At 41.9% G+C, this 23,669-nt stretch overlaps 1 protein-coding gene across 2 annotated transcripts in view; it reads right to left on the minus strand.

Annotated features, from left to right (window-relative positions):
- The window catches only part of LOC121856104 (transcription factor cwo-like), a 61,028-nt gene extending 37,359 nt beyond the window's left edge, over window positions 1-23,669 (minus strand). The window contains exons 1-3 of one of the 2 annotated variants that reach the window (XM_042351428.1): window positions 23,434-23,669; window positions 11,058-11,123; window positions 9,001-9,067 (exon numbers count right to left, since the gene is read on the minus strand). In XM_042351428.1, the coding sequence (XP_042207362.1) occupies window positions 9,001-9,067; window positions 11,058-11,123; window positions 23,434-23,486 (186 nt within the window). In that variant the 5' untranslated portion in view covers window positions 23,487-23,669. The remainder of the gene's footprint in view (window positions 1-9,000; window positions 9,068-11,057; window positions 11,124-23,433) is intronic. The other variant, XM_042351430.1, reaches the window with a different exon arrangement.

Below are 23,669 nucleotides of genomic sequence, written 5' to 3' on the forward strand. Positions count from 1 at the left end.
CTTTATTGATTCCTTTCACCCACTTAAATACTTCTATCATATCTCCCCGCACTCTTCGTCTTTCTAGGGAATGCAAGTTAAGTTTCTTTAGCCTATCCTGATATGGAAGGTTTCTAAGTCCCGGAATCATTTTTGTCATTCTTCGCTGCACCGACTCTAGTAAATTTATATCCATTCTATCATAGGGACACCAGAACTGAACCGCATAATCGAGGTGTGGCCTGACTAGCGCAAGATATAGTTGCAATAAGACCTCTGCATTCTTGTTACTTACACTTCTAGATATAAAACCCAATACTCTGTTTGCCTTATTTCGAACATTAACGCACTGTTTTCTAGGCCGTAGGTCCGGGCTTACAAGTTCCCCTAGGTCTCTTTCACAAGTCGACTTCTCTAGGTTGATGTTGTTAAGGCTGTATACATTATAAGTATTTGTTCTTCCAATATTAAGTACGCTGCACTTGCTGGTGTTGAATTTCATTTGCCATTTTTCAGACCACCCCTGCAGTTTATTTAGATCCTCCTGTAATGCATTTCCATCCTGCCCTGAATTAATTTGCCGCCCTATTTTGGTGTCATCCGCAAACTCGCTTATGTCACTGCTGATCCCAGTATCTAGATCGTTTATGTAGATTATGAACAAGAGTGGGTCTAGTACTGACCCCTGGGGAACCCCACTGGTTACACGGCCCCACTCAGATTTAACACCATCTACGCTGACCCTCTGCGTTCTATCAGTGAGCCATGATTTTATCCAATTTAAAACTTTCCCCTCGATACCATGAGCCTTAATTTTTCTCAGAAGCCTCTAGTGCGGTACTCTGTCAAATGCTTTGCTAAAGTCTAAGTAAATAACATCGTAATTTTCGTCATTATCTACTACCTCGAAGATCTTCCTAAAAAACGTCAGTAGATTTGTTAGACAAGATTTTCCCTTTGTAAGCCCATGTTGAGAGTCGTAGATTAATTTGCTTTTCTCTAAATGCGATCGGATGCTATCTGCTATAATTGATTCAAGAAATTTCCCCACTACTGACGTCAAACTGATCGGCCGGTAATTTGACGCTGATGCTCTGTCTCCCTTTTTGAATATGGGTACTACATTTGCCTGTTTCCACAAGTCTGGCACAACTCCAGCGTCTAATGATTTTGTAAATAAGTTTACGGGGGTCCGCTAATCTGTTCCCTATACTCTTTCAAAACTCGACGGAAAATTTCATCCGGCCCTGGGGATTTTTTTTTCTTTAGTTTATTTATCTTCTTAAGAACATCCTCTTTTCTGATAGTGATATTCTTTAATTTCTCTTCTTCCTTTCCCTGAAATATCAGTTCCACCTCTGGAATTTCATAGCAAATTTCTTCTGTGAAAACTGATAAGAAGTAGCTGTTCAATGCTTTGCTTATTTCTTCACTGCCATTTATCACTTCTCCCCTCCCTGACTTTAAAGGCCCAACTTTGTCCTTGACCTTTGTCCTTTATACCTGGAAAAATCCCTTGGGATTCGCTTTGGATTCTCTTGCTATTTTGATTTCATAGTCTCTCTTTGCTTTCCTTACATTTTTCTTAACATTCCTAGATAGTTCATTATACCTGTTTCTGAGCTGCTCCTCCCCTCCCTTTAATTTCTTATATATTCCTTTCTTTATTCCTATGTCATGTTTAAGTTTTCTGGTCATCCACCTTGGCTCATTCTTATTTGACCTAATTTTTCTGTATGGGTATATTTTGTTCTTGTGCTTTGCTTAGTATACTAGTGAATATATTATAGTCATGATCAATTGTTGTGTCATCTATGATATCACCCCTTCCTACTGAGACTGACGTAGTCTCACCTAAGTACCGCTACTTAACCCCTAATAATCCGCCAACCGAAAGTTTGGGACTCTGACCATATTGTCATTGTTTTTTCGTTTCCCAATTTAGGGTGAACCTGATTTCTGTGATCACTGTTACCTAGTTCTTCCCCTACTGTGATATCTCTGATAATATTTTCTTTATTTGTTAATACTAGGTCTAATATATTGTCACCTCTAGTAGGTTCTGTAATTAGTTGTTTCAAAAAATTGTCCTGTACTGCGTCTAGGAAGTCTTCAGATTCATAGTCACCTACAATATAGTCAGTCTCTCTCTCTCTCTCTCTCTCTCTCGTCTAAATTTTACTTATATAAAAAGAGCATCAGTTATATAAACCGAAACTTGTTCTTGGCGTACGTGTGTGTGTGTGTGTGTGTGTGTGTGTGTGTGTGTGTGTGTGTGTGTGCGTGTAAAATCCCATTGGAGAAAACTTCCAGGGATAATTTCCTAAACACAAGCAACAGGTTAAGATGAATTAGGTTTGAGTGGGTTAAGGTAGGTTAGGCAAAGATAAGTTGGGTTAGGTTAGGTTAGGATGAGGTAGGTTAGGGTAAGTTAGGTTAGAGTGCGTAGGTTAATGGTAGGTTAGTTTAGATTACAGTAGGGCTGGGTTGTGTTGGGTAGGTTAAGGGAAGGGTACATTGAATTGGGTTTAAAAAATGTTAGATTATTTTGAATCAGGTTAACTTAGGTTACCTCAAGTTTAGTTTGGCGAAATTAGTTTGGGTTAGATTAAGTTATGTTACGTTAAGTTAGGCAAAGTTTCATAAAAAAAATAAAGTTAATACCTAATATATTAACTTAAAATATTATGGCTTTGGCTTTAATGTGTATATAGGTTGAATTATTATTATTATTATTACTAGTAGTAGTAGTAGTAGTAGTAGAAGTATCAATAATATTTTTTTATTATCACCATTATTATTATCATTAAACCCTTTATTTACCACAATACTAATATATATAAAATATAGGTGCCAGTCCTAACGGGCCCCGAGTTACCAAACATTACATAACCCAATAATAATAATAATAATAATAATAATAATAATAATAATAATACTAATAATAATAATAATAATAATAATAATAATAAACAATAAAAAATCACATTGCTTCACCAGGTGGGTAGAATATCAGGGCAGGTGTGAGGGGGTTGAGCAAGAAGCAGTTACCACACACACACGCGATATCAGTGACAGTGTGACAGCCACACTTTTAAGGTTGGTTAAAAAAGAGTTTGATCACATCTTCAGGTGTTCCGTGCACACGATTTTGACAACAATGGTTTGAGCGCTGATGGAGTAAGGTAGAGAGAGAGAGTCACCTGCTGTTGAGATTGACAAACATGGAAGGTAAACACAAACAGACTCACTGATTTCACTGACTGATTGACTGTTTATTTTACTGACAGATTGATTTCATTGCCTGACTTGATTCAATGACTGACTCACTCACCGATTCATTTTGACTGAGCCACTGACACACTGACTCATTCTTTGACCCTCTAATGACCTATAATGACTCACCCGACTCATTTATTGACCCTCTTGACTGATTCATTGCTTCAGTGATTCATGAACTATACTCACATACTGACTAATATAGATAGACAGAAATAATTAGACAGACAGAAACAGACATGGAGACAGGTTGAGTAAAGGTAAAAGACTACAGGAGGAGAGGAAGAGAGGGGGCCGGATGAGGAGGGGATAAAGAGAGATAAAAGAAGGGGTAAAGGAGAGCAATGGAGGGAAAGACCTCAACACATGAGAGAGAGAGAGAGAGAGACGTGACTCACTTTCAACTGTTTAACTTGTAAGACATCAGATAACGCTATCTTAACACACGTGTATGTCAACTTCTTCGTGAATGTCCCATAAACAGCCGTCTTTTATTACTGTTATTATTATTACTATTATTATTATTATTATTATTATTATTATTATTATCATCAACTTTAATAATAATAATAATAATAATAATAATAAGCAAACATAATTAATCAGATATTTTGTCTTCCTGTCCACTTCCCAGTTTCTCTCACCCGATTCTTTACACCTGGTTTGTTTACATCTCCCGTTTTTTATGATGCTCCGTTTTCTGTGACGCCCGCTAATGTCCTTTTCTCCCGTCTCTCGTTTTCTTCGGTGTTATATGGCGTCATTGGGTGAGAGAAAGTACAATGCCTTTTTCTTGAGTACTGTGAATCCGCCCATTGATACGATTAGTTTATCCTTGAGTACGATGAGTTAGTCCCTTTGAGTACAATATTTAATCCCATATGTACGATGTATTGTCCTTTGGAATACGTTGGCTAATCCCCTTGAGTACAATGACACTGTACTCGTGAGATTACGTCATCGTACTCAAGGGGGTTTAATCAGGAATAAAAAAAAATCCTTTTTTTTCCTGACTGACTAATTGATTAATAAATACTTGTAAAGATAGAGACTTGATAGAAATAACTGAAGTTTATACTTAGAGCTGATTGGTGGACAACAGCCCCACCCTTCATCTTGACCTTGTCTCCACGTTTTAGCAGGTGTGTGTGTGTGGGGAGGGGGGGCGGTTGAGTTGATAAGATAATACTGAAGGTCGATGCAAGGATAGGGGGTAGAAGTGTAGGGCCGGTATGAGGGAGGCCGTAGTAAGGGCTAGCTGTGAGGGTTGGGGCTAGGCTGGAGGGGGGAGGTGTTGTCGCGTGGCTGGCGCATCATTGCCCCCCCCCCTCCCCACGTGTCACAGTCTCGACCCCCGTGACCCTCACCTCTTCCCCCTCACCTAGTACCTACCTTTGTGCTCCATATGCCAAGCACCTCTTCAAGACATATTCTTCCTACACTCTGAGGTCAATCTCCTTCTGGATTCTGGAGTCACCTGCTTATTCCCTCAACCCCTAAAGGAACTAGAAATTTTTTTAACGTTTAAGTGTTGGCCAGGTGAGAGGGGGAGAGAGGTAGGAAGGGGGTCACATAGATCTAATAATCTTTCCTCCAACACATTCTGGGGTACTTGTCACTTACAGGGGTCACACAAGACTACATTACGACCCCAAATTATACTGGGTTCTCCTCCTGGGGTATGGTGACCTGCCCCCCCTCCCCCCACATAGTAACTCCTTCCCCTCAGGTGCTGATAAGGGAAGGGCGTCTCACAGGCGTGCTTCTCCCTCATTTTAAAGTCATTGCTTCCTGAGGTAGTGATTAAGGGGTCACATAGTCCTACGTACCCGTCCCCTCATCCCACCATTCTCCACAACACAAATATGGACGTTCTATTTAAGGCTTAATGACCATAATGAACTTCTGAGAGTCACAGAGGCGAGGGACAGCTATAAAGATAAAAAGATTGTAATTATAGCCCAAAACACAACGATCGACGATGTGTGTGTGTGTGTGTGTGTGTGTGTGTGTGTGTGTGTGTGTGTGTGTGTGTTGTGTGTGTGTGTGTGTGTGTGTGTGTGTGTGTGTGTGTGTGTCTCCACTGGATCAGACCAACACCTGTCACCTCCCGTCCACATAAATGTTGGTGGCGAGTTATGACATAGCGGGTTAATTCTCTACCAGACTCAACAAATAGAACAAAATACACACACACACACACACACACACACACACACACACACACACACACACACACACACACACACACACACACACACCTCCGTGTGTAGCAAGGAGCTTAGTGTTGCTTGCGTCAGAATTCAAAAAGGGTTGTCAGGACATACCGAAGCGCCTGGCAGCCCCCCCCCCTCCGTGCCCAACTCCATCACTCAGTGCCCAGAGAGAAGATGATGTGGGGTTTACGTCACGAAGCCTGGGTCGTAGGCTGAGTCAAGGGCGGCACCTGCGTCACCGGAGCACTTTGGGGTTGAGAGACTTTGGGGGTGAGAGAATGCTTCCCCTATCTCCCTCTCACTCTGCTCTATCTGTGACAACACGCAAGATTGTTGGAATTGAAAGTTTTAGTTTCGGTCACCGGGTGCGGTTGTGTTAGGTCAGGTATGGGCACGGTAGGTTAGGACATGGTCTAAATATAGGGTAGGGTAGGCCTGGTTAGGTTTGGGCATGATGGAGTAGGGTAGGGTACGTCTTTGATACTAGGAATACACGTCAGTCTGTCAGCCACGCTTTGTTTGGCTGAAGTGTCTGACGTTATTATGCCCCCTAAAATAAAACTGGGAGTCTCAACGCTTCTCAGGCTGATAGTGAACAATGTCAACCTAACCTAAACTTTCCTAACCCATCCTAACCTAACCTTAGAAAACTCGCTTAAGCAACACTGCGTACTGCCTACTATACTAGGGTGAGAAAATGACAAGGTAGGGGAGGATGGGGAGGAGAGAGAGGGGGGTGAAGGGGATTAATGGGAAGGGGGAGAAGTACAATAGGTTAAGGTGTGAGAGAAACCCAGGGGAAGGGGGAGGGGCGGGGAGAGTTTAGAGAGGGGAAGAGGAGCTGAGGGACAAAGAAAGAATGAAGGTGTCAAGAAAGGAGTGGGAGGAAGGAAGAGTGAGAAGGAGGAGGAGGAGGGGGAGAGGGAGGGAGGGAGGGAGGGTGGCATACAGGAAGACTTGAGGGGGAGAGGGAGGGGAAGGAAGGGGTTTGTCGGCTGGCTGGCTAGTCACGTGGCAGCTGGCGTGTGGACCAGCGCTCCACGTCACCACCCGGGGAGAAGAGGGCAGGGGAGGAGAGAGGAACAGACGTATAGCCACGCACCTTTACACCCACTATCACCCACCAAGCTACGGGGTGGAGAAAGGGGCGGGGAGAGCAGCTGGATTCTTGCCACCCCAAAAACCGGAGGGTCGGGGGCGTAGAGATGAAGGGGAGAAGACGGTGTGGTGGGGCGAGGAGGAAGGGCCAGAAGAGGGGGCAGCTAGAGGAGGGACCGGGGAGGGTGGGGGAGATGTGGACAGTGACCTTTGAGTAACGTCAGAATACCAGAGATGAAGCAATCACTGGCCCTGAACAGTCCACCATAACGCAGTAATACGTTGTGGTGACTAGTACCCCCCTCTCTCTCTCTCCTGACTGGGCCAAACCCCTTCAATGCCCTTGTGAATGTTCCCTGGGCAGCTGCACGTAAGCCCAGGACGCACAAGTAATCAAAATTCATCCATCAACTCGATTTGATAATACAACTTCTGGTACTGACCTCACCAACTGGTTAAAGAAAATGTATACAATATGTGTCAGCTGAACCGAAATTAAGGACCCAAAAATTGTATTCTTTATTTATCAACGACAAAAGTGATTCATATTTGTGTATCTCTATTGCTCATTCGCAGTTAAAAACAGACTCACATTTTAATGACTTGCGAATCGAAATGAAATTTAATTGAAATTACTTACACGGAAATAACAGGATAACACTGGTGTCTTGACCTATAGCTTACGTGAGTCTACTGTATAACGAGGCAGTCACACACATCAAACACCATTAATAACAACCCGGATATATCAACCCGTTATCCACTATTTACAGATTATATTCCCAGCTATATAAAACAGCCCAAACATTAAATCATTTACTATTTTGATGATTTTTTAAAGTAACTTAGCCATAAACACACAGAAGGATGGCGAAAAGGTTTGTGCTCTTTCATGTATGTATATTTTAAAGTTATAAATAGCGAATGATTGCCAAGTAGAACAGTGGACGCGACATGTGTGCACGTGAGGTTGAGTGACCCACCTAGACTACAGTATGTGGGCCCCTTGCCTGTGTGAGCGGAAAGTCCTTCACACACACACACACACACACACACACACACACACACACACGTGCTTGCTTGCTGACGTCAGAGGTTGTGGTGGGGAACACACTTGACTGCCTTACCAAGCAGAGGGGAGTAGGGAAAGTGAGGGAGGGAGGTACTTCCTGGGGGGGGATAGGTTAGGTGTGGAAGTAAAATTGAGAGATAGGGGGTAAGGAAGAGGGAATGGTATGTATAAGGGGGAGGACAACGAAGGGAGGAGGGGGAGAGAAAGGAAGACTGAGGGAGGGGAGTGAAGAGAGAGTGGGAGTAGTAATAGTACAGGTAACTGGTGTGAGTACATAATGAGGAGGTCATCGCCTAACCTCTACAATATATTATATCCCGTAACTCTACTGTATATCCTACTCTCCTATATACGTCTATGAAAGGGAACTTGTACGAGGTGAGGTGATGTTATAAACGGTGTGACATGATAAACGGTGTAGCATGATAAGGGGGTGACGATAAACGGGGTGACATGATAAACGGTATAGCATGATAAGGGGTTGACGATAAACGGGGTGACATGATAAACGGTGTAGCATAAGGGGGTGACGATAAACGGGTGACGCGATAGGCAATTATGTATGATGGGGTGACGATAAACGGGGTGACATGATAAACGGTGCATAGCGCCAGTAAAGGGGTGACGATAAACGGGAGTGGCATGATAAGCAGTGTAGCATAGAGTGGGTAAAGAGATAAACGGGGTGACATGATAAACCAATTTATAGCATAAGTGGGTGAAGATAAACGGGGTGACATATTGATAAACAGTGTAGCATAAAAGAATTGAAAGATAAACAGGGTGACATGATAAAAGGGGTGACATGATAAAAGGGGGTGACATGATATACGGGGTGACATGATAAGGGGGGGTAGCGATAAACGGGGTGACATGATAAACGGTGTGATATGATAAGGGGTTGACATGATAAACGGTGTGACATGATAAGGGGGTGACATGATAAGGGGGTAACGATAAATGGGGTGACGATAAACGGGGTGACATGATAAACGGTGTGACATAATAAGGGGTTGACATGATAAGGGGGTGACATGATAAAGGGGGTGACATGATAAACGGTGTCACATGATAAAGCGGTGCCGATAAACGGTGTGACATAATAAAGAAGTGTTTCGGCTGAGTGGTATAAGTCCTCACTTAACACGGTCAGGTTTTCTCCGGGTACTCCAGTTTCCTCCTGTACCCACACTAGACCTCACACAGGAGATCAGTTAGTCGTTAATGTTAGAGCTATCCAGTATAATCATGTATGTAAATAAATAAATAAATACATAGATAAATAAAGCGGGGATGTTTGACTAGGGTGTGACATACTCGTCCATAAATGATAACAATATGAGGACAATTACTCACCCGGATTGCCCTTTTCTTCGTGAAACTGTATTCATCATCATCATTCAAGGTGCCGAAACTCAGGTTCCTGTGGAAGATGAATAATAATAATATGTAATAGGAAGTATTTATATTGCTGTCCATTTTAACTCCCAACATGTCAGGGAGGTTTTCAAACGCCGAAGAAAATATATTGTTTTACTCTTTGACTTCATTCATATAACATTCTCAAAATTTGGAGTCTAAGTTTCATTTTTGTTGTGGCTTTGGTTACGTAAGTCTTTGTGACACAGTAGATTAATGTTGACATGATATAAAGTTTGGCTTTATGGCATAAATTTCTGAATTTCCAGAAAAAAGGTGTATTATAATTTTCAGCGTTTATTATTATTATTATTATTATTATTATTATCATTATTATTATTATTATTATTATTTTAGTTTCCATCTCACAGAGGAAAAAATTTTTATTGGAAGATAAACCGAAAAAAAATACAAAATCACAAACAAGAATATATCAAGAAATATAGTTATATATTTACCTAATAATAAACAATAACACATTTTAAGCTGTATTGTATTATTCATAAAACAACAACAACAAAAGGATCACAACATCAAATCATGCAAATATCAACATGTAGTACGAGACACTGTTTACTATAGTTACCCAGAGAAGTGTGAAATATTCCTGTTTTCTCCATCGTTCCTTCCAGTGGTACAGTAACTCAACTATTATTATTATTATAACTACCAAATAGTGTTAGAGTGGTTAATCTTCAGGTGAAATAAGCTATGGTGGTGTTTGTTCTAGTGATCCGTTTCTACGAACTACTATAAGTAAGTTTAATAAGCGATTCATTAATACAGTTTACGTTTAAAACTCAACAAATTTTGACAGATGTCTAGTCACTCCAAAACCTGGCTATGTTGATCTGACTGATATTTTTTTCCTGCTTAAGAGGAATGTATTTTCAAGAGCGATTTAACCTATGTGACAACTCTTCAATACTATGACCTAAGGCTGTGTACTCAAAGGGCTAAATCGTCGTACTCAAAGGGCTAAATTGCCGTACTCATGGACTAAATCGCCGTACTCAGAGGGCTAAATCGTCGTACTCAAAGGGTTAAATATTTGTTGGGGCGTGGGAGGAGAACCGGCAATGCGTGTGGTAGTAACACCCGTTCTTTACCCCCCCCCCCTCCACCAATCGTCGTCAACAACACTGATAAACTATCTTGGTTCAGTACAGAGAAAGAACTGAAGAAATTATATAATTATCTGGCCTTGAAAATCCAGCATGTCATTTGTGAAGGAAACGTCATAGAAGACAAGTGTTTTATAATCGTCTAAACTATTGATTGCAACCATAAAATTCTCAAAATTCAATACCAGGTGATTTATGCAATAGTTCCCATATACTACAATTATTTTAAGCAAACAACAATCATAACTAATTTGTTCTGGATTTTGATACTGTAGCTTTGGTGTTTTATTAACTGTAGTGGAGTAAGGTTGCGTATTTTTACTATTATGTATACTGTATTAACACGGGATGTGCAGCCCTACCACCAGTGTACATGTGTAAATCGCTATTCCAAATTACCGACACAACACAACCAACATTCATACATGCAGATGAACAACAAACATGCACGACTAAATCCAGGGGTTACAAACACCATGAGCAAAACAGCAGGGCAGGAGGCTATAGGCATCACCACTCACTCATGGTACAAGCTATGAGAAGCAGACATAATTGTGTGGTGATGAGTGTGTGGTAGTTTAGTGGGTGTGTGTGGTAGTAAGTGTGGTGGAGTGGGTGTGTGGTGGTGGGTGTGTGGTAGTAAGTGTGGTGGAGTGGGTGTGTGGTGGATTGGGTGTGTGGTAGTAGTGGTGTGGTTGGTGCGTGGTAGTAAGTGTGGTGGTGGGTGTGTGGTAGTAAGTGTGGTGGTGGGTGTATGGTAGTAGTGGTGTAGTGGGTGTGTGGTAGTAAGTGTGGTGGTGGGTGTGTGGTAGTAAGTGTGGTGGTGGGTGTGTGGTAGCTTTAGAATACCTAGGAACCACAAGTACTTACGCTGGGTCGGGTGACGTTTGAGAGTGGTAGGCCGACGCCAGCAAGAATCGTCCAGAACTCCCGTGGCTGTAAAAATATCCCATCATTCATTGAGTGACTAATGAACGGGTTTGGGGTCAACTAAATTTACACGTACAAAGAGTTTTATATTCTCACAGACAAACAACCAAAATAAAGGCTTATACAAACGAAACCTTAAAAAAATACACAAGAAAGTCTTTTTTTTGTATTTTTTAAGGTTTCGTATGTATTTATAAGCCTTTGTGTGTATTTTTAGCTTGTCTTTATTTTTATGTTTTTGTATGTAATCTTAAGCTTTTAGTCTGTAATTTTAAGCATTTGTCTGTATGTTTTAACCTTTACGATGCCACGGAAGCTTTAAATATCGAGGAAAGCTTGAAACACCAATAAAAAGATTTTGATATTCACGAAAGCTTCAAATGCGAAAGCTTAGGAATTCTCAGCTTTATTTTTTGAGAATACACGTGAGAATACACGTTTAAAGTGTAAATATTTGACTGTGACGATAGATTGCAATCTTAATCTTAATCAAGGAAGCTAAAAAATTAATTCTTTTTTTTTTACACTAGTAGTCATTATTGTCAGCTTAATCTTCTAAAACCACATAAAAGTCTACTACAATTTTGTATATACACAGTTTAAAAAACTCCATAATACAAGATCAATTTTACAAAATATATATATATATATATATATATATATATATATATATATATATATATATATATATATATATATCATGAAAACAATAGAATTATTAAAACAAATTGTAAATGCCTACTAATTTCTAGAGTCAAGTTGTGTTAATCGAGCACGTAGGAAAACATGTGACCATACTGGAGGTAAGAATCTGTATAAACGTGTGTGTGTGTGTGTGTGTGTGTGTGTGTGTGTGTGTGTGTGTGTGTGTGTGACCACCTAATGTGATTAATGCAAGCGGGTGTACACCATAATTGCAATACATTTTTACCCTTATTTACCTAATGGCCTGGATGGCCACCCAAACTAGAGGTGGCCGCTCCGAGGGAGGAAGGCCAATGGCGTGTGTAGCAACTCTCCATTATTCCTGGTGGTCTTGTCTAAGGCTATTTTGAGCAAATAGACTGTCCCATACGTCCACCCACTACCCTCTGTGTCGAGTATTTCCGGCTCGTGTTACTGTCATTTTGTGCTGGCCAGTCCTGGTAAAACCTGATATTCAGCCACGTGACCAGGTGCCTCCTCGGGTGTGCCAGCCGCAAGACCATAGCTTAGATACCGTTATTGATTGTTGCCACAAGTTGTCGTACTGCTTGGGGCCCCACCGCCCCCCGGACCCCACCGCCCCCCGGGCCCCACCGCCCCCCGGGCCCCACCGCCCCCCGGGTCTCACCACCCCCTGGGACCCCACTTACCAACTTCTCACTGATTCTGTTTCGAAGATGATCGCGAGACAGGGAAGGCATTAGGCCTAAATACGGATGGATATTATTCTCCTTATTTAATCACACGAGAAAACGCTCCAAGGTCCAGTCTCGTTGCTACGGGAATACTGATGATGTTTTTTGATCACATTGACAATTCTGTATTCAATAGCCTTACTTACGGGACGAAAATATTATAGGAGTATAAGATTCTAAGTAAAGTATGGCGCCACACTATGGTCCATAACTACACAATAATTACAACATATGAAACATGTTGTAGCATCTTTTAACATCCCAAGACTCACAATCATCTTACCGTAATCTTCTATTAGATGCCTACGCTTCATCTCCTGCACCAGCTAAGGAACTTTTGTTATATCATAGAGTTTATTTAGACTATCAAACCTGACTGTTGATTCAGCTGCTAATATACACGAACAATTGAGTCGGGATAATGTTTTGGCCAATGCATTATGGTGGTTTATGGTCTGGGATTATAACGTGTAACGAGGCAGACGTCATCAACGTGGGGTGCCATGGCGCCATTTTAAGTAAACAACAATCACAATTTGTTACGGATTTTGATGAAGGAGGGTCAGTAAGGTCTGGTATGTTTACTATACCGTGGGGTCAGCAGCCCTATCACCAACGTCCATGGCGGCGTAAATCGCTATTCCAAAATTCCCGACATCCAGTTAAGACACGTGTGCGCGACGAGCCCTCCCCTTGGCCCCGGGAAGGAAGCCTTGTACCCTTCCTATACCCGCTTCAGAGTCAACAACCCCCCCCCTCTCTCTCTCTCTCTCTCTCTCTCTCTCTCTCTAAGCACCTGTTCATGGACGTGCTGCCAACGTGACTCCAAGGCACTCGTCAACACTTCAGGGCTCACAATCTCAAGTCCTCGTCGACAACTGGTGAGGCTGTTCCCCCCCCTCCCCCACGAGAGTCCCTTGAAGCCTGGTGTTAAAATGTGACCGCCAAAAGTTTCCATTTAAACTTTCGATAGGTTTTAATTCTGATCGCCAAAAGATTAAGACTAGTAGGAACACAGGTACAAGCCCACACCTTATGTACACAGCAGTAAACTCGTGTACTGTACAACACCCGATTTATGTACAAACTTTAACTCGAAATTAAAAACTTTCACCTTCACCTCCATGTAACAACTTTACGATTTATATATAACTTTCGGCTCCCTGTGCAACTTTTAGTGCCATTTACAACTTTTAGTTCCATGCACAATTTGTATTTTCTTGTACAATTCAAAATTGGTTTGGGTGGGTGATGCTAGGTGGCGGTTTGGGTTGGTTGGGTTAGGTCAAGGTACTTTAGGTTATGTTAGGTTAAATAAGACAGGTTCAGGTTAGGTTATGTTAGATTAGGTGAGGTTAGAACAATTCAGGTTAAGTCTAGTTTAAATTGGTTAATATTGGGTCAAATCAGGTCAGTTTAAGTAAGGTTTAAGAGAATTAGGATGATAGCTTCTTACCCGGAGATCAGTCAGTCATTATTAAATTAAAATTATCCTTAGTGTTCTAGTTACTATACGTCTTCACACACACACACACACAAGAAATATTGACATTTGTCTGTATATATAACCAGGGAAAATATGTGCTTCTATACAATATAGTCATACGATAAACTTTATACAGTACCAAACTGTTATATGAAGCGATTTTGGAATAATGTATTAATAACCTGAAATATTTTAGTTGTTGAAGCGCAATAATGACATTATAACAACAACTTAAATGTCCAAAGTACAGTTAAGAAAAAAAATAATTTCATTGTTACTCCAAATGATGTTGATTGAGCAGCGGCTGATGCCATGACGTCACACCACAAGCTCCGCCCAGTCACGTTGCTCCTCACCTTCCGCCTTAGTCTACTTTATTTGAGCTGCGACACTCAGCCCCAATACCTGCCTTTCTTGCCTAACACGAGTTTATTCTGGACGTCAGGCCTGTTTATCCAGATCTTCATCAAAATTACGCAATACCCGGGAGGGAAATTGTGGATAGGTTAAAGAAACTAAACTTGCATTCCCTAGAAAGACAAAGAGTGCGGGGAGATATGATAGAAGTATTTAAGTGGGTGAAAGGAATCAATAAAGGGGATATAGATAAAGTTCTTATAATATCCGGGCAGGATAGGACTCGGAGCAACGGATATAAGTTGGATAAGTTTAGGTTTAGGAGGGAGATAGGAAGGAATTGGTTCACAAATGGATGATAGAGAGTGGTAGTAACTCTCGACAGGAGCTGCCATGCACAGGCCAACCAGGCTATTGCAGACTCCTTATTTTCTTATGTTCTTATGTTCTTCGCTCTACAGAACATACAATAGTTACTTGTTTCTTGTGCCTAAGTTTAAAACAACTTATAAACAAAACCTTAATGTACGCGTTCCCTGTTACAGCTTATATTATAACAACAGCTTGCCGTCCATCCTCAGCTTTTACTTAAAATATAAAACTGTCTTCGTGTAACTATTTAAAAACAATTATTTCAAGTTCCTTTGTCTAAACATTTAATAGTTGTTTATTAGTCATCTTCAACAGTATAATGCAGTACAATCATAACTTGTACTTATCATTTTGAGTTTATTGATACAGTTACGATACTTCCCCAAAGAGGAGACGGAAATAGAACCAATGGCGTCTAACAGCCAATAAAGTACTCGACACTGGGTGGTGGAATGTCAGCAACAAATATTTCACAAGACGTCCGTCCGTCCGTCCGTCCGTAGGTCCACACAATGAAGTGGTGGTTGTGTGTCGCCCTACCAGCTCCGGGCTCTCTTATGGGGGAGCAGCGCTGGTGAGGTTATGGCTAGGTCAGTGTGGCTCTGTGACGCAACGTATACAAGTGAAGAAAGGCACACACACACACACACACACACACACACACACACACACACACACACACACCTATTACGACACTCAGAACAAATGGACTGAAACTATGAGTATTAAGTGAGAAACCAAGACTGTGATACACACAGACACACAGGTACAAATAAATTGAAGCAAGACAGTGTGGTACACATGGACACACACAGGTACACTAGGTGGAGCAAGACTGTGGTACACACACAGGTACAATAAGTGAAGCAAGACAGTGGTACACACGGACACACACATCAAGAACTTAGCCAAATAAACTTTAAATGGAACCATATTACACCCGATTACAGTGAAACAAGTGTAGGACAAAACTCCCCGGGACAAAAAAAAACCCCTAGGACAATACCTCCTTGAACAAACCTAACCTAACACAAGGGGGTTTTGTCCGGACCCCATAATTGAAACACTTCCTAGTTCAAACTAACAATTATCTGTGACATTCCTGCCATACTTTTCATAGTTGATACGAGAAAGAAATATAATCAATACAACTGTTTGGATTTAAATTTAAAAGGCAATGTAAAGTGAACATTGCATCCAGTCCTTGAATGCTACTGTACGGCGTCGACCTTGTCAAGTTTACATTAGTTACCCAAACAATGTTGTTTTCTGTAAGTATTTGTCGTATAAACATCACCTGCGATACGCCTGTTGAATATCACTCTTAAAACACTGGTGATAAAGAGTTCAGGTATAATTTATCGTGAACAGGCGTGGAAGAGTGGGTAATAGTTTATCTTCTTTGCAAAATATTACGATACTTGGCCTGTAAATTGTGAAATAAATACGATATTTCGAGGTAAATTATATCTTTAAAATGTATCGTCGGTTATAAGGATTTTTTTCTTTATATATCACTTTGTTTTGTTACAGAAATACGGATTTAAGATCACCTGAAGAATCCCCAACTCAGTTCATAATCTCCTAAAACTACTCCCCTAACCTAACCTCATCCCCCCGGAAATAGTGTCAGGGTGGTTAATCTTAGGGAAATAAGGGGAGTTCTATGTAGATTAACCTTGAAGCCTAGAGAGACGAATTAAATAGACACTGCTAATTAACTGGCTTATATTTGTTAATAGTCGAATAATATTGTTTTCACCTATGAGCGTCTTATGTATAGGTGTCAATAATACTAAAATACAAGGACATAATTATTGGTATTATCGATAAGTACAGGACAACAGGTGTGGGTATAGTGGTGTATGTGTGGGGAGGGAGGTGGGGGGTGTGGGGAGGAAGGTGAGGGGTGTGGGGAGGAAGGTGAGGGGTGTGGGGAGGAAGGTGAGGGGTGGGGAGGAAGGTGAGGGGTTTGGGGAGGGAGGTGAGGGGGTGTGGGGAGGGAGGTGAGGGGGTGTGGGGAGGAAGGTGAGGGGTGTGGGAGGGAGGAGGGGTGTGGGGAGGAAGCTGAGGGGTGTGGGGAGGGAGGTGAGGGGTGTGGGGAGGGAGGTGAGGGGTGTGGGGAGGAAGGTGAGGGGTGCGGGACAGCACGTGGCTGGGTACAAACACGCACTCATGCAGCCAGCCACTCAGCGTTACATAATGACCGTCACCCATCGAGAGAATGATACACTCTACATTGTTTACAACATCGACAGGATCTGTGACGACGCTCCAACACTGCTGGTCGATCATCTCTTGCGTGGCGCCGCTTGTACAGTACTCATTTCTGATTGGTGAAGGGTGATAGGTGTTCACTGCCCAAGTTTCTTTACGCCATTTGCCTCTGTCCACCCAGCAGTAATTGGGAACCTGGATGTTAATCGATTTGCGGATCGTATTCCGGGGTAATGGTTAGCCAGTGCAGTTGGCGAGTTGTCCGGTCTTCTCGAACTATTCCTTGACACTGGGTAATGCAACTCGTTAACTTAGGGTGTGGTTGTTGTGTTTTGGCGAGAGCTTCTACACCTTAAACAAATTCACGCCTAGGTGGCCCTTGGGCCTGCCATCCTCGTTACACGAGGGGCAACCATTATTTATTATATGTTATTGCGGTAATGAGCTGTATCGAGCAGAACAAGAGATATCACATCGTATTGAGAGGGAAGGCTCCCAAAGTACCTAACTCGCTTAAGTTTCTGCGGTACTTATACTTCACACATCAATAAATTTGTCATCAATGGACAAACTGCTAGATTCAGCCTGTATAGTTTTCATCAATTCATATTCAAAGAGAAACAAAAACAAGAAGTTTATTAAAATCTTATCGACGCAGATTTATAATGAATGCTGTGAGATGTGAACTATTCAATGTAAAATGCCGGCCATAAAGATTACACCAAGCACCAGATCCCTCCCCTCCCCACCCACATTGGGCACCTATTATCCTACTGACCTTTGGACCTTTATCGAAGAGAGTGGGACGTACGCCAGGCAGACCCGTGTTCCTCACTGCGGTATCGACCTGTTGTCTTCTGTCGGCAGCTCGTGGACCGCCACGTGACTTACCTGGTGTGTGTGTGTGCGCGCGCTCATACCGTAAGGGTGTTGTGTATGCATATATTTTAATGGGGGTATACTGGATGAGAATGTCAGGCCTATACAGAAAAAATCTTAATTTTCCTAAGTACAGTACAGGTTTTGGGGGGATTGATATTGCACGTGCTTGTTTAGTAATAATAACAATAATACTAATTACTACTAGTAATAATAAAGAGACGATTACTGAGCACCAGACAAGCCAGTGGTGTAAGAAAGTCATAGTGAAAAATATAGGCGCCCTTTTCTGCACTTTCTTCTGGGTAGTGTTGTGACTTTTGTTGTCTAGTAGTTAAGGTATTAAACCCGGGGGAGAGGAGGGAGCGCGAGTGAGTGTGGGAAGGAAGAAGGTTGTGTAAAGGATCTTACGTTGTGACGCGAGGGACATACGACGATGACGGAGGTGGAGACTATAGGCGGAAGATATGTGTGTTCTTTTCCTGCTTTTGTAATTTGTAGTAACAGGCAGGAGTTTGTAGTGACGGTCAGGAGTTCGTAGTGATGGCAGGAGTTCGTAGTGACGGGCAGGAATTCGGGAGAGGATTTAACCATTCAGTCTTATTATGAATAAATAGCGAAGTGGTTGACGTCTACCTAATACCGGAGGGCTGTACATACAATAAACGTGTTGTCAACGGAAGAACCGTCAACATGCTGTACTAGGATAAAGAACATGCCTTCAGTATATCCTTAATAGACATAAGGAAACAGATGATCCCCCCTAACCTTAAGCATTACTGGAAGTCGTAGGTCACTCAGATAAAGAGGAGTTATCGGAAGCGGAGAGGTTAGCGGTGTGAACAAAGAAGTGTGTGCAGGATGGAGCCTTATGCACATCTCATAACAGCTGACTGCCTCGATAACTATGTTGTGACTGGTGGACGTGTTCATGGTGTTTACAATGGTGAGATCTTCCCTTGTGTGTGTGTGTGTGTGTTTGTGTGTGTGTGTTTGTGTGGACGGTATGACTGACCAAGACAAATTAAACACAGTTCAATTAATGTGTAAGTAATTCCCAAGTACAACCTTAGACAGGAAGGACGAACAGATGACAGTGACAGGTTTGAATGTGGATATACATATACCTAACTTAACCTGTCGTACAGTTAATCCATCCTAACCTTAGTAAATTACACTGACACGCAAACTTTACTTTTCAACATTAAGTTACAAGTTCTGCCTTATCCAGCATTAATGTGGTGATTATAATATATAACCACGTGTTCTTACTTACCTCAAAACGTGCAACCTCACTTCACATTTCTATACATCAGTGTTGGTCATTATATATATATATATATATATATATATATATATATATATATATATATATATATATATATATATATATATATATATATATATATATATTGTACTTTACCAGCAGCAGCATTAAGCACGTGTATCTATGTGTGGCTGACTGAGTCTGTCTCTAGCATTCATTGATGCCAGCAGCCGCCGTCCTTGCAACACAGTAACATGTTGCCTTCCTGCTTACTAATCTTGCTCAACTTCCCATATTCCTCTTATCTTGTCAACAACTCTTTCATCTTACCACAGGTGATCGGTCACATGTTTAGCCACCATTCTTCTGTGACTGTGACCCAAGTGCGGGGGAGCAATCCTTTGATGACGTCCATGCTTAAGGGTTTCTAGACCTCAAGTTGGTATTACGGAGTGAGTCTTTGTGTTGTTATTATTATTATTATTATTATTATTATTATTATTATTATTATTATTATTATTTTACGGGGATTAACCCACCCGGGCGCAGGTCACTGACCCACATCGGGGCCTGGGGGGGGGAGGGAAATGTAATAATAATAATATTAATAATGATAATAATGATAATAATAATAATAATAATAATAATAATAATAATAATAATAATAATAATAACACTGCAATAATACTACTACTATAATAATAATAATAATAATAATAATAATTATAATAATAATAATAATAATAATAATAATAATAATAATAATAATAAATTATAATAAATTATAATAAATTATAAAGAACCATAAAGAACTTAAAAAAGAACAAGATCAAAAGTGAGAAACAATATATGTATGTCGTGTTGTCAAAGGTAAGAGAAACAACTGAGACCCTGCAATTGTGTGTAAATGAGGCAGAAAGTCAGATCAGCAACCTGGTCAAGGTATCGAGTCACCTTATCATCTTATAACCGGGTTCATAGTGTTATGGTGGAGTCAAACCTGTTCGTACATCTCCTTAAAGAGCAGAAGCCAACCTACGACTCATCCCAGCTCTTCATATCAAACAGATATTCTAAGCGACGCCCAGGGTTGACTCACGCGTTAGAACTACTGTATGTATGTGTCAGGTAGGCCTACTTTCACCTACTAGGCCTACCATTTAAGCAATCTGGTTTAGAATAAGTACTCATATTTTTTCGTTTAATTATTCAAATCACCTGAAAATTATTCCCAAGAAATGGGTGTTATTTTTAGTGTAGAGATTTTGGTGTTTCAGCTCGTGTCAAGGTGTTAAGTGTACTCTACAGTATATCTAGGTCTTCAATCACGAGGGATATTTTACCTTACCAATCATCAAGACTCTAAAGTTTTAACAGTCTCACCTGAACAATATTCCTCAACGTTGGTATAACAACACTGCCCAGCGAGGCTAAAATTGAGGAGTGGATCGACCGCTTTATAAAACCTCCGGTAGCCTATACTATTCAGTACCTTACAACAGGTTGACGGGACACCCTTAATTAAATAATTCTATAGTTCACAGTGATGTTAGCAACTTCAGAATAAGTGAATTGAACAAGCTCTGACATTTCACACATGTCTCACTATTTTCCACCGTTTAAGTTCACCAATAGAGTTTCCATTTCTCGACGTTTGGATATTCTTGTCACTCAATAAGAACAAGCTATGGGGTGTAAGACGACCACAGCCACACGTGATCCCACAACTCGACTTAGTGGCTGATTACTTTAACTTACCGTACTACTCTAGGGCCTAGGGTAGTGAAGTAGACTCGAGATATCACCACATTCCCACCAGCGTCAGTAATCCACGAGTTATTTATCTCAAGATGTCATGGGTCCGGACTCCCAAGGTTCATTGACAGCGAAGATTGGGTTCGTTTAAACCCTCGGAGTGCAGAGCCATTACACACAATATCCCGGTCAAAGTCACCACAAAAGGGGGTCAATGTCGAAGGGAAATGTTAGTTATGCCAACAAACATTTGTCCTGGGACCATTGTCTATTATTTCCATTGAATGTCTTTATCCACCAATGTCTGTATCCATTAAATGCCTGTAATAATAAACGTCAGATGTTTATAATCATCAAATAATTGTATTTATAACCAAACGCCTACATTAATAACTAACATATCTGGGTGTAGGTAGCATGGAAACACAGTGACACCTGGTGCACTACAGGTATTTAAAATCGTACAGTATTCTTAGGCGGAAGCGCGCAATGCAACTTGAGGATCACAGCTGTGTCGAGGAAATCCAGGTTTCCTAATTCCAGTGTTCGTTCTATAAATCACACTAACCTTATTTCTGATGACCTTAAAGCTAATATAACAGTCGTAAACCGCGCGAATTGTCTGGTGTTGTGATGTGTTGTGGGTGATGATGTGGGTGTTGTGATGTGTTGTGGGTGTTGTGATGTGGTATGGGTGTTGTGATGTGGTATGGGTGATGATGTGGGTGTTGTGATGTGTTGTGGGTGATGATGTGGGTGTTGTGATGTGTTGTGGGTGTTGTGATGTGGTATGGGTGTTGTGATGTGGTATGGGTGATGATGTGGGTGTTGTGATGTGTTGTGGGTGTTGTGATGTGTTGTGGGTGCTGTGATGTGGTATGGGTGATGATGTGGGTGTTGTGATGTGTTGTTGGTGTTGTGATGTGGTATGGGTGTTGTGATGTGGTATTGGTGTAGTGATGTGGTATGGGTGGAATCGATTTGAGAGCACCAAGGCATACTGTATTAACTATACTATATACTGTACTGTACCCATTAAAAAAAATCATTACGATACCCACTAAAAAATCGTCCCAATACTTTAATTTCCTGATAGTCTCCTGTAAGCCGGGGCAGGAGAATTTATAGAGGGTAAATAATATCAGGAAAATTTAGCGGAATTAATGGCCAATTATACCAATTTCGTGTTACCTTGTCATTGTTGTGGTGGCAGAGGAGCGCTCACAATACAGCCACTTGACCTAACCATAATATACTGTTTACTTCGCGTTATATAATACACTCAAATACTACCTGACGCCTCTGTACCCCCCCCCCCCAGGATTCCCCCTCTGTACACCCCCCGGATTCCCCTCTCTGTTCACCCCCTTCCCAGGATTCCCCTCTGTACCCCCCGGATTCCCCTCTCTGTTCCCCCCTTCCCAGGATTCCCCCTCTGTACACCCCAGGATTCCCTCTCTGTTCACCCCCAGTTCCCTCTCTGTTCACCTCCCAGGATTCCCCTCTGTACACCCCCAGGTTCCCCCTCTGTACACCCCAAGTTCCCTCTCTGTTCACCCCCAGGATTCCCCCTCCTGTACACCCCCAGCTACCTCTGCACCCCAGGATTCCTCTCTGTTCCACCCCCAGTTCCCCCTCTGTACACCCCCAGATTCCCCTCTGTACACCCCAGGATTCCCTCTCTGTTCACCCCCCAGGATTCCCTCTCTGTTCAACCCCCAGGATTCCCCTCTGTACACCCCCAAGTTCCCCTCTGTGTACACCCCCAGGATTCCCCTCTGTTCACCCCAGGATCCCCTCTCTGTTCACCCCCCTGTATTCCAAAATCGTGCAGATACTTCACATAGTGCTGAACACTAATGATGACCGATACACAGGCTGTAATATTACTGTATTCTGTACTTTTGATTCACATATTTACTTCCAGTGACACAGATGTACACTGGGGCCCTATGGTGCATTCTGGGGCCCTGGTGTGCTCTAGGGTCCTGATATACACTAGGAGGCCTTGATGTACTCTGGCCCTGATGTACACCGGGAGGCCTTTATGTACACTAGGGGGCCTTGGTTCACTGGGGCCCTGATGTACACTAGGGGAGGCCTTGGTTCACTGGGGCCCTGATGTACACTAAGGGGGCCTTGGTTCACTGGGGCCCTGATGTACACTAGGGGGGGCCTTGGTTCACTGGGGCCCTGATGTACACTAGGGGGCTTTGGTTCACTAGCCTGGTGTACAAAACAGACCTTGGTGCATACTGAAGGCCTTGGTGCATACTCTTAAGCACCTGTGCATGCAACAGGCCCTGGTGCATACTCGAGGTCTTAGTGCATACTCAAGGCCTCGGTGCATACAGCAGCCCGTGGTGCATACAGCAGTCCCTAGTGCATACTGTAGGCCAAAATGAGGGAGTGGTAGGGTAATGTCGCTATCAAAACTTTCATGAACATTTGATAGTAAATAGATGAATGAAACAAGTGACAATAGATACTATGAATTAATAGAGAAGAACAAGGCTGCCAGCGGCCACACCACCTTCCTAATAATCAAGGTCAGTAGCCATATATATACCATCACTGACTTACCTTTCCACTTTGAGACACTGGCCTAGTAGGCCTCCGTCGTCGAAGTTATCCATTCACTCTTATTGTGTTCACCAACAGTACTGTGCACATTTTTTGTTACACAACACCAACATAAACTTCAAGCCTTATTTCTGGCTCCACCTATTGTTATATTTTCACTTGTAACGGACACTAGTTATAGCGGAACTTTGTAACGCCACCTTCAGACCATCGAGGTGTTGTGAGGAGTTGGTGAG

The sequence above is a fragment of the Homarus americanus genome, unplaced genomic scaffold, assembly GCF_018991925.1.
Source record: "Homarus americanus isolate GMGI-L3 unplaced genomic scaffold, GMGI_Hamer_2.0 scaffold11628, whole genome shotgun sequence".
Taxonomy (NCBI): domain Eukaryota; kingdom Metazoa; phylum Arthropoda; class Malacostraca; order Decapoda; family Nephropidae; genus Homarus; species Homarus americanus.